At 34.0% G+C, this 12,877-nt stretch overlaps 1 protein-coding gene across 1 annotated transcript in view; it reads left to right on the forward strand.

The window, feature by feature from the left end:
• The window catches only part of LOC109091604 (VPS10 domain-containing receptor SorCS3), a 190,182-nt gene extending 179,021 nt beyond the window's left edge, over positions 1-11,161 (forward strand). The window contains 5 exon segments of the mRNA XM_042716093.1: positions 3,605-3,739; positions 4,897-4,996; positions 7,072-7,177; positions 8,323-8,483; positions 9,841-11,161. Coding sequence (XP_042572027.1) covers positions 3,605-3,739; positions 4,897-4,996; positions 7,072-7,177; positions 8,323-8,483; positions 9,841-9,899 — 561 coding nt within the window. The 3' untranslated portion in view covers positions 9,900-11,161.
• The last annotated feature ends 1,716 nt before the right edge of the window (positions 11,162-12,877 follow it).

Genomic DNA, 12,877 nt, shown 5'->3' on the forward strand with positions numbered 1-12,877 from the left:
TCTTTCTCTCTTATTATCTGCTGTAGTTTGTGTTCTTGGATTCAGTTTCTTTGGCTTTAATTTGAATTTTGCAGATGTGTCCTCTTCCAACTTTTTCCCCTCTTTGTTTCAACATCAAGCTCAAATCCTAATGGCTTAATATTGAGCTCTCATGGTAAAGAGACTCGCCTTTTCCCATTCCTTTCATTTATCCTCTTGCATTTAAAGCACTTCCCGTGGTACCCTAGAGGAAGCCGATACACTTTATCCATACTGCCGCTGATAAACAGCTCAGTGTATTAAAAAGAGAGGGAGAGTGAGGCTCAGACATAATCAAAGTCAGGGTCCATTTAAGACGGCTGTTTGAGGCAATGGGCAGGAGAGGTGAGTGGAGGGGGCTGTCTGTTCTGGTGCACCGGGGCGATATCAGTATAACAGCCTGAGGAGATGAGAATGAAAGGTTTCAGTAGCAGGGGTTAAAGGCAGAGCCAGTGCCTCCGAGTCAGCACAGGACTTGAATCACAAACACTTTGATACTGAAAGAAGGACAAAGTTTTGTTTATTATTTTAGGCTTTTTTGACACTGTTATTGATGGGTATGGTATAGAGAGAATATGATATCATGGGGGGAGGTGGGGTAGGCACAAATACCCTTTAGTACTTGTGACATCAATGATCCATTAAACTTCACAACATTTTACATGGAGTAATGATATGCACAAGTGCCAAATCATTTCATAGTGGCATTTCAGGGGAGAGAGGGTGTTACCAATACCAACATAATTTCTAATAAAAAGCAATTGACTTCAGTAGATTTTGAATATGGCATATCAGTTGTATGGACCACTTTTATTGTGTTTTTTTTTTTTTTTTTGAAACTTAATGGCTTCATAAAAGTGTTAAGTTTTTTATAAGAAATTAATACTGTTATTTTGCTAGGATGCATTAAATTGAAAAAAAAAAAAAGTAACATTGAAGACTTTTGCATTGTTAAAAAAATAATAATAATAAAATAAATAAAATTGTACCGTGCCTCTATTATGACATTTTTACGGTTCCTAATATGGGTTTGGGAGTCTCCTACAAAAGGTTAACATGCATGCAAGGTGAAAAAACACTTTCGTTTTCTCAAAATATGCATTTAATATGACCACATTGTCCAGTGAATTCTCAAACGATTCGTTCGAAGCAGTTCAAAGATTCAGTCTCTCTAAACCCCTCCTTACCATGAGCCTGGTCTGCTCTGTTTGGTCAGATGGTCTGTTGTGTTTGGTCTACGGCGTACAGCACGTGTCGTAAACAATACACCTATTTCAATAGTTCTGTATTTTGGATGCTCTATGCAAAACATCTATTATTTATCATACTTATAGGTTGTGATTCAGTGGAGCAGCTGGTCCAAATAAACAGGATACTGATACATTTGTCAACAGCAGGCGTTTTATGAATCCCATGTTGAACAGACATGTTGAATGAGGTGTTTGTGGGCAGGGTCAAGTTGTTCGCGGCCGGCCAACGTAGAACATAGGTACGCATTATGCAAATGTGTTACCCGTGACGTGTAGCCATCACGGAAGTGGGATTTGAATTACTAACAACTCGTTTCAGCTGTTCATGGTCGATTATTTATTTTGGGAGACAATAACTTCATTTATTGTGCACTTTCAATTTTACAACTTTGCAGATCGTTTACAATCACATACAGCTACATTACACACTGCATGAAAGGTAATATTGGAAATGGCATAATAGGGGTGTTATATTATATATTTCATATATATAATAATATAAATATATCTATATATATATATAGCACAATGGTTTTCATAACTAGTAAAGAGAATGATAAGCGGTGTCAAACAATGATAATGATAAGAAATGTCACTGAGCAATATTAGAATCATCACAATATTAGAATCATTTCTTCAGGATCATGTGACACTGAAGACTAAATTTATTTTTATGATATCATCTAAAAAATTAAAATATATAAATATGATTTAAAAAAATATTTAAAATATTTATTTATTTATAGTGTTAGTTTTACTGTATTTTTGAACAACATAAATGCATCTTTTGTAAGTATAAGAGAAAACCACAACAACAAAAATCTTACTGACCCCAGACTTTGGTAGTGTGTATTTATATGTATATCATTTTAGGTAAATATGTCTAGATTTGGTGCAAATGTAAATTCAGTTCCTCCAGTAACAGGACGACACTTTCATCTTCAAACCTCCAGTCTATATAGAGAGGTGAGTGTGACTTCCTGTCACTGGACCAACTGCATTTCCATTTGCACCACATCCAGACATAATATGGACTCTCAGCATGACCAGAGTGTTCGGCACTTCGGCACATTCTCCAGCAAAAACCCAGCCCATGCTGTGCAAATTTCTCACTTCGTAATTATTTGCAGTAAATTGTTAATCTGTGAGTGTTGTGCTTTAAAAACTGCCCAATGACTTTCACATTGATGCCTTGGCTTCCAAGAAAACATTTACACAATGGATGCTCTCTGTAAAGATGACAATAATGGATTTTTTTATAGCACTATACATCTGAATGAAAAATACTAGAAGTGTTGAATTGTTTAAATTCGCCTGTAAAGCTATATTTGCATTCTAGCAGAGAGTCAATAATAGACACAGCCAAGCACTTAAATAGGGAAAGATGAACTGCAATGACAGAAAACACAACAGATGTCTAAACATCCTCTTTAATAACAACTTTGTCCTCTGCTATAATGGATTGTTGTCTATGTGCCTTTTAAAGTTATTCTGCAGTTCTTCGGTCTTTGGAAGGGAATGTTTTGATATGAAGTGATTTAATTACAACAATGACTCTTAAGCTATTAGCAGGGTGTAATTAAGAGCATTGCAACATTATGTCTCTCTTTTGCTGTCTAATTGTCTTTTTGGACCTTAATTCGCTAGCAGATGGAGTGTGTGTTGAATCTGGTGTGTTGAGAAAGAAATAAAGTCTGGAGTTTCGGAGATGTGCATTAATCATTAGGAATATCAGTAGCAGTTGCACATAGGCTGAATCCTTCAATGAGCCCCAGGGCTTTTCTTTCTCCAATATTGCTGTGGTGAGTACAAACTTAGACTCAGAGTATTGATTCGCAAGACTGCTTCGGCTCTGGCCGCATTGCTCATTGTAAATTATGCTTAGGTTGTCTATTCTTGAGCTGTTGTCTTATAACCGGTCGAGCCCTGTGTGGTAGTACCAGATAAAACAAAGATTATTTACCTGAGGTCGGATAATTTCCTCTTTATGAGGGAAATGGCCTTTGGTGAGTATCTCTGGGAGAATACATGGTGGGTTTTCCTTTATTGGCTTTGCGGCAGCCCATCATTTCTAGACCTTTGGGCTTTGTAGTGGATCTCTGACTAAGATATTGATTGAGGTTTTTAGGAATTCAACGTGTGTAGAACCATTTGCACTCGCACGCTTATGTCTAATAATTTCTTGGCCGGGTTTCATTCTTTATATATCAAATCTGATTTACTGGAAGCCATCAGCCTCATTTAAAATGAATGTAACCCTCGTAAATGCAAGAGACGGTAACATATAAATCATTGAGCCTTATGTAATTAGTACCGCTTTGTCCTGCGCCACCCAGGTCGCTGACATTCCAGAAGAGCAGCTGCTAGTGGCCGTGTTTCCTGGCATTCCGACTGCCGCCGAACTCTTCCTGCTTCCTCCTCCCAGGAACCAATCAGATGGCAGGAAACGGACCGAGGAGGATCTGGATCAGGTTAGATGTGAGATCTGATGCAAATTTTATGGTTTCTCATTAATGGTCAAGGTTGAAATGCGCTTGAGAATGATGGACCTTCATCAGAATAAAAGAGCAGCTTCTACCCGGGGCTACAATGAAAGTAATTGTCAGAGCAAAAGGAGATGACGTGTCAAAAATTGTTTGACATTTCTACCTATTACCTTTTTTTTCTTTAACCTTAAAGGCATTATTATCTCTGTGATAACAGCAGAAAGACTCATGTCTAATTAGGCTTACATGACAAGGACGTGTCACAACAAGAGTCTTTTACAGTAGGGGCTTTCGAATTTACATTTTTGAGGGTGAAATGTTGAATAGTAGTGCTTGTGGAGACATTATAACTGTTTAGGGTTTTAAATAAACCCTTAAACTCTTTGATCCACAAGCCAAATTATCACAACCCCACACTACTGACACTCCCATTTCATAAAATTAAGCTCTACTCTTTAATATCTCACAGGCGTAATCACAACCTGCAAATTACACTCTTAAAAATAACAACACATTTTACTATTTGGCCAATTTTATTGTAATTGAAGCTGCAGAAAGAGCTATAACCAATCATTTGGGCATTCACTGGCACTCACCCTGTCTGGTTTGAGGGATGGGCTAAGTGTGTCTCTCTGCGGGTTGTCAAAGTCTGACATTATAGATTAAAATGTGCATAATTTCCACTCTTATGTCAAAGCAGGATCTGTATTTGATACAAACAAGAGTGCAGAATATGGTTTATGGATGCATATGGGCTATCATAAACTCTAAGATAAAAAGGTACAAAAGCTGTCAGTGGGATGGTACCTTTTTTTTTTGTATCTAAAATTGTAAGGTAAAAATGTAGTAAATGTGTTGGTACCTTTTAGGTACTACTATGTACATTTTGAAAAGGTACCTGAAAATGTATGCTACCAAATTTTAGTTGGTTGTTTGTTTTTTTTTAATAGTTTGTGCATTTTTAATTTTATTTTATTTTTATTTTATTTTATTTTACCCCATAATACCTTACTAACTGCATATAGCTACATGCACAAAACACATAGCATCTTTGTGAGCAAGCACTACTTTTTTTTTTTTTTTTCAGGCAATGTAGATGACAAGTCTGTATTTAACTCTTCTGCATGCTGTTTTCTTCCTAGATCTCTGAAATCTTGGTCAATGCATTGAATCAGATCTCTGTGGAGTTCGAGTTGAAACCTGGCTCCCGGGTCATCGTTTATATCACGCAATTAACTTTAGGTAACAAAACTGTTGTGCTACATACTGTATGTAGCTATTTTGATATGATTTAGTTGACATCTGTACTGTTCAACTGCTTATATTTGATTACATTACATAGTGGTGTTTCAGTTGATCTCCCTCTCTAGCCTCTGTTGGGTGCTATATACTGTTCCCTCGATTCTTCTGGGTAATTACGTTGATTGCTTTCCTGAGACCAGAAACTTGTCAGCACTATAAATTGTTGAAAGATTGGGCTTTTATGCTGCACCAGTGATGCTGAAAGCCTTATGGAAGATAATTGGATAATTGCTCTCCAGCAATCATAGCTTGCAAGATCTCCCCACTTTTGAAGAAGAAAAAACACTCACAGTCAGCACTGAAAAGAATTAGGCTTTCTGGTCTATTGTTTTGATTGGGAATCAAGAACCAGTTCATATTCAGATCTGGTTGCAAAACACTGGGTATGAATGACTTTTTGTGCCATTTGGTTTAAAAAGAAGAAAGAGTTACACTACACTTGATTCTTTTATTAAAGAAATCAGTGCTTTAAGGCTGCATTCAAATGATCAAACGTGAGAGTAACGACATTTACAATATTACAAAAGATATCTATTTATAAATAATTTAATTTTCTATTCATCAAAGAATGCTGAGGAAGAAAAAAAAATCATGATTTACACAAAAACAATTAAGCAGCACAACTGTTCTTAACATTGCTAATAAGAGCATCAAATCAGCATATTAGAATGATTTTATAGACTGAAGATAAATGACAGCTTTGCCATCACAGAAATTACATTTTTAAATATATAAACAATATTTTTCAGTTTGAGTCAATCTAACAACTTGATTCTCTCACTGAACTGTCGATACTGATCGTCATTGTTGTTCAAAGGATAATGTTTACCTAAATATTCACATTCATAACACAAAGTATATAAAAAAAATAAAAAATCACTGAACTGTCATATATATATATATATATATATATATACATACATTTTTGCTATTGCTATATGAACTAAAGACTCATTAAGAAGCCAAATTAAATGGAATCAATTCCTGCAGCTAAACTAGTAGAAATTGGTGGTTGAAAGAGTCATCTGTTTGATGCCAATTGAACACACATACTTATAATACTGTTTTTGGGATAAACACTGGCCAGATGAATAAATAATTTGAATTGGAACCAAAATATCATAAAAAGATTTCATGTATGCTTTTACTGAATTCTTTCTAATTTACCCTGTATTCAGTATTAACCATTTTGTTTACCACCATATGCCACATTTATATAATTTGGCTTCTTTAACATTTTCTGTTGTAACTTGGTAATGGTTACTGATTCCTTGCAGAGATAATAGCATCGACTAGTAGTGAGCAAACTCTTTAACTGATATATGACTCATGGTTTGTGCTATTACCCATGCACTTTTACAGAGAAACATTGGCCGCCTCCTTGGCACATTTCTTGGTTTTTGTGTCGAAAGTTCTTGAAAGCATTCAGGATTTTTTCGAAAAGGTCAGCGGATTCATGGGGCTGTCTTTCTTCAACATAGTCACTGGGGAACTATACAGCCAGTGGGTGTAAGGCTCCCATGAACGATTTTGAAGGGATGCCAACAACTGGCAGAAGTCCCTCTGAGAGAGCTGAAGGGGGTTTTTGGAAACTGTCACAGGAGATGCTCTGTATAATGATTCAAGATCAGTTCTTCTTTAATTCACTTGTGATAAAAGGTCTTAGATCTGCATGAAATGCCATTTTTAGACTGATATGCTTTTTTCTGAAACAATATTGTTATTGGACAAAAAAAGAAGTATTTTTGTATAAACCATGATACATTATTTTTTAAGGATTCTTTGATGAATAGTTCAAAAGAAAAGCAATTATTTGAAATAATTTGTAACATTATTCACTGATTAATTTAATGCATCATTGCTGAATAAAAATATTAATTTCTTTCAACAAACTAAATCTAATCTTACCTACCCAACACTTTTGAATGGCAGTGTATATGAACATATAAAAGACATTGATTTTCTTATTAAAAAGAGTCAGTGTGGAGTAACACTTGTGTTTGTCTTTGTCACAGCTCCACTGGTTGACTCCATCCCGAGACACAGCAGTTCTGCTATGCTGATGCTTCTGTCTGTGGTGTTTTTGGGTTTAGCTGTATTTCTCATCTACAAATTTAAGAGGTACATCCATGCAAACAGATTTTACTTCACTTATTCTTTTTTTACCAGGACTCGAGCCATTGAACTTCATTCTTTTCATGCACACCATAGTTCTAGTTTCTGTTTATCTATATATAAAGATGAAATATAAAGTAAGATTTGATGGGATGGAATCGGCAGTGACTTTCCTTTGTATCTGGGAGTTTTGAGAGTGCTTTTTTTTTTTGCTCATGCTAGTTGTAAAATCTAGTTATTAGTTTGGATATGGTAGAAACATGAAATAATAATAATAATAATAATAATAAACATTTTTGTTTCCTGAAAGTGCAGGGAAATATCAATGAATTGTTTAATATGCAGCCATGGTTCCTCTACTGGAAAACTGTTTTGTAGAGCTTTGAATAATTTATTTGGTCTCAAAATCATTAAAATGGAAAAGACTCATAGAAATGTTGAAACAATCATTAATAATGGATATAATTTTTCTCCCCCCAAGTAATTTAAAAAGGAAGCGTATTTATGGAAATGTTACACTTGGAAAAACAAAGCAATTAGCTCACAAAATTAATAGTAATTTGAAAAAAAAAAGAAAAGAAAAGAAAAATAAAAGCAAAGACACTTATTCTAATTCATAAAAGTATAAAGTGAGCTTGGAAAATGGCAAACACATTACAGTGTGTTTAGTGTGTTGGGAAAGCATGCCATGAAATTTCAGGGAATTACAAAAACATCTCTATAATTCATTCCGGTTTGTGCCGCATGGCTTCTCAGTACCTCTGATTGCCTGGGCAACTTCTTCTCCAGAAGTTATTAGATATACTCAACAATTATTACTGTCATTATTTCAGGAATACAATAAAGGATTGTGATTACAGTCACACTTGTTGTAAGTGTGCATGTGCACATCCCTCATTTTGTGTTGTCATGCCTGTTATGCTAATTTGCCACTGAAATAGGCACCAAAACAAACATGCAGTATTTTTTCACATTTGACTTTTTTGGTAATTTGATTTGAGATTTCTGAATTCAAACAACACATTGCAATTCCATTTGGTGTATCTAGTGGCTCAGAAATTACACCTTTTAAAAAATAAAATAAAAAATTATTATTGTTAATGCTCATGTTTTTTTATTTGAATTTTTTTTAACAAAAACTTGTTCTGCAGAAAAATCCCTTGGATTAACATTTATGCAGAGGTGAACCATGAGAAAGAGCAGGAGATGATCAGCACAGTTGGCCAGAATGACGCCACACCAAAAATCACCCTGAGTTAGTTCTCGGCCCAGAAAGAACTGATGGAGAAAGAGCTGGAGGCCCGTGCCAAACGTGAGTGACATTTTTTGGAAAATTACAAATTCATATTTACAACATAAAACTTCAGAGAAAAGCATATTTGCTATTACTGTATTACTGTATGCTTAACTATTCCATTATTCACTATTTATTCACTATATGTAATCCGCTGAATGCATTCTATCATTTCTGTAAAATTCCTTCCTTCAGTGTACAGTACTTCAGAAAAGAGCAAAAGCTTGTCTGATATTGTACATGATAAAAGATGCTAAAGTAGGATTGATCAGTAATGTTTTTAAGGTGGAGCTTAGTGAACATAATACCAACTTTTCCAGATACATCTATGAATAAAAGTTTTTTTCTTGTATTCTAAGTCTGGGTAGTTCTCAAGTAGAAATTACATGATAGGAAAAGTGATTTTTTTTCCAGCCTTAGTCTTTTTCAGCCTAAAGACTATTTGATTCACAAACCTGCATGCTATTATAAAACGACTTTTGCGGTGGGAAGCTTTGTGTTTTACACTAAAATATGAATCATTCAGCTTTTAGTATTACACAGTGAAAACCATCAGACCAAAATACAGCCTTTGGAATCAAGAGAGTTTACAATTGGACACATAATGCATGCTAATGAGAACTATCTACAGTGGGCCCAAGTGTCCTTATTTCCCAAGTGGATGCGTCTGTGATCATGTAATTGCTTAATAACTGCAAATTAATATTTAATTGGTGTTGTTAAGTAGTGATTATAATAGATCACTTGTTAAACTATAAAAGGGGTCAAATTGGGGTCAGTGTGATAACAACAACTGTGATGAATAAACATGCAACATTCGGTGCCACGCAGAAAATAAATCCCACCACTCTTTCTGTGGGTGTTTAATAAGAGGATGAAACATGAGTTTTTTTTGGCTTGATTTCTTACTTAATGGTTCAGTTTCTAGCCTGCTTTACATTCATTTTGCTTGCTTTCATTAGGATAAATGTTTAATGACTTTTATGCTGAAAACATCTAGTTTGTTCATTTATAGTTGAGTAATATATAGTTGGCCATATAATCAAGCATTTTAAGACAACATAAATGGCATTCGCTATGCATTTATCTTCTGTAATGTTATGCATTTCAAAGCGAACCATTTATCCAACTTGAAGTCATGTTGAGACTTGATTTTATCCATTGAGAGTTCACTGAATAGTGGAAAGTAGGTCTGGGTTGAAGAAAAGTCATTTCAGGAAGTTATTAAAATTGAAAGCAAGATTATTCAATAAGTTGTTTTTTTTTCTGAGTAATCATCCTGGGACATGTGTTAAGAAAATAAATACAGACAATTTTGTTTGTTGAGGTAGAATTTTGAAGGCTAATGTGTCATTTCTGTGTTTTCGGCGAGTAGGCAGTGTGATCAACACCTGCGAAAGCACAAGGGAGATCCCGAACTGCACGAGTGTCTGAAAACATCAAGAAAGAAGGCGGAGGCGTATTGTAATAATGTGTACAGAGGTATCACAATTTTAAAGGTTGACAGTTTTCCTTTTTGCTTTTTTTGTAATTTCAAAACACTGTCATTGTTCATAGTTTTCTAAGGAGCTCAGATTTGCATGGGTGTCTTGTTTGTTATGATCTGCGTGGAAAATGAGAATAGATTGAACTACTGTACAAGTCACTGAAAACATGCTTGGTTGAGAAATTACCAATTTACCAACATTTGAAATTCCAAAAAAAAATGTTGTTCTGTAAGGGTAATGGAAAATTGGTGGCAAAGCCACTTGCCTGGTGCATTTTTGAATTATATTTGTCAGTTTATCAGTTTGACATGGTTTGGGGGAAAAAAAAAGTGGCACTTAGTAAATCACAAACTTCTGATTTTTTTTGGGTCAGAACTTATGTATGCCAAGTTCGTTTAACTATTCAAATTGATTTTTCACACATTGTGAAGAGTGAATTCATTTAGTGTCTGTATTAACTTAATTTTTCAGTAGGTCATGTCATTTTTATATTTGTTATAACTTGAACTGAGGGAACAAAATTGCAGCTGAAGCATGCAAAAAAAGCCAACAGTGTTTATATCCCTCTCTATATTACAGCTTAGCCTTCTTCATGTAAGCAATCCTGCTCTGCAATCTTCTAAATTGGTGGTTGTTGATACATTTTAACTTTTAATAACACATTTATCTCATTTATCAAGCCTTTGTCTAAAGGCGACGAGATATGGACTAAAATGTGAATTTTTCAGTCATGATGTGGGATACCTTTCCAAAAGCACTGTGATAACATGTCAATTTGAAGGCAAGCTTTTTATACCTCTATAAAGCAGGAATATAACTATTAAGAATCATGTCTCTATAGTAAAGCTTTTTTTTGGAGCTGGAATTTAGTTAAAAGTCCATGAAATATCAAACGTTGAGAATGTTTTGTGGAATAAATCTCTTGATATACAACCATAGACACAATAGAGCTTGATATCTTTCTGGAAAAAGTTAGAAAACTTAACTTGAATCTAACATACCTTCAGATAAATGTAATTTATTGGAAGCTCCTCAAATATATACCATCCATCTGCATTCCGAGTTTTTTTTTTTTGTTTTGTAGATAAATGGCTTACGGAATAATTTTCCTTCACAAGTGAATGCCTTACAAGTAAGAATGCCTTCTGAATAATGTGTATTGATCATTTAGAATTGAAAATTAATTTATAACAAAGATAACAGCCTTTTTTTTTTTTTTTTTTTTTTTTTTTTGTATATTTTTTAAGGTGTTTTTTATCTAGGGGTTGTTGAAAAAATTGTTGTGTTGAATACTCTCAGAAGGTCTCAAGATTTAATTTCTTTGTATATACAGCAAGTGTATTTCATTTCATATCCTTATACTGTAAATATAATAGTGAAGACTGAAGTTCAGTGGACACAGTCTGCTATACATTTCAGAAAGAGGGTGTTACGAATCCAAACAGTGATTCATTGATGTGCTGTAGATAGGCAAGTGGTGTAAATAGTTTTTTTTTTTATTCATCCATTGTACACAAAAAAACAAAACAAAAAAAAAAAGAGTAAAGACATATTGCATATGCTTTAATGTTGCCATTTTGGAATTTGACCTTAGATTTAAAGTTGAATCTATAGGGAGCAGTGTTTCAGTATATGGTTAGACATTTTGTATTGGGGTTGATTGCCTGTGTCAGACAAAATTAATATAATTCATGAAAAATTAGCAGGAGGTTTCTTAGATTCCATTGTGAATGTAAATGTATAGCAATATATCAGAATATTAGTGACTTTGGCCAAAATAACTCCCCAAACAATTAATTCCCGTTCTACTCAATTAGCGACATACTACAAACCAAAACATTGTGCTTCATTATTTCCATGTAAAATATATGTTCTATGAATAGAGAGCTCTATTCAAACATTTTTTTCCCTATGTGAAACAGAACAATCAGATGTTATATTATTAAAACAAGTAAATTATGAAACAAAAAATCAAAATGGGTAGGTACCTCAGTATTTTTTTAACTGGTATTAAACAAATTTTAACAAGTGTTGAAATCATTGTATTTTTATTTTTACCATTTTAAATAATGCATGCACCATACATTAATTCTCTGTTTTGAAGCTTAGTGAGCTGTCTTAAACAGGACCTTTGTTTTGAAACTGTCTACCTAGGCAGCATCTGAGTGTGTCATAAAATAGTGCTCCTTACGTGAACAGTGATACTCTAATAATCTTTAAAAAAGCATAGCGCACACAATTTTTATTATTATTATTATTATTAGATTGAAATTAGAACTGAATCGCTTATATTCATAATAACATCAATGTGGGCTGAGAAATTATCCCCCAAAAATAATTTAAATTCACTACTGTGTTAAATGAGAAAAGCATTGAATAGACGTTATAAAAATGCAGCTTTAGAAAGAAATAATTTGATGCAACATAGAATTTATTACACTTGAATTGTTAAGGCTACAATGTGGCCATAACATTGTTTTCAGAAGCTGTAGCATTTAGGTATATTTACCGTTCATAGGTGCCATGAATGCATTTACACTGCTATTAAAATTGCATGAGTAATGCTATGAGATTCATTTATAAATGGGCATTAATGGGTTTAAAATGAATATTGAAATATGAAATGATTATTATTTTACTGTAAATATGAAACAGTGACTGTCAGAAATAAGGGAGTTATTACATTTAGAAACAAAGCAAGTGACAGTCTTTGCGTTGGGAGCACTATGACGCCTTAAAATGCTGCCTAGGCAGCTAACTAGGTTTTGGAACAGATCTCACATCATTCTGTTTATTTTGATCATCACAGACCCAAAGTTTACTGATATTCCAGCCAGACTAACCACAACTTAACATGTACTATCGTATGTTGTGATTTCTATCCGATATTACCTAATTTTTTTCAAATTTAGATCTTCTAGAAGA

This window comes from Cyprinus carpio, chromosome B1 (genome assembly GCF_018340385.1).
Source record: "Cyprinus carpio isolate SPL01 chromosome B1, ASM1834038v1, whole genome shotgun sequence".
Lineage (NCBI taxonomy): Eukaryota > Metazoa > Chordata > Actinopteri > Cypriniformes > Cyprinidae > Cyprinus > Cyprinus carpio.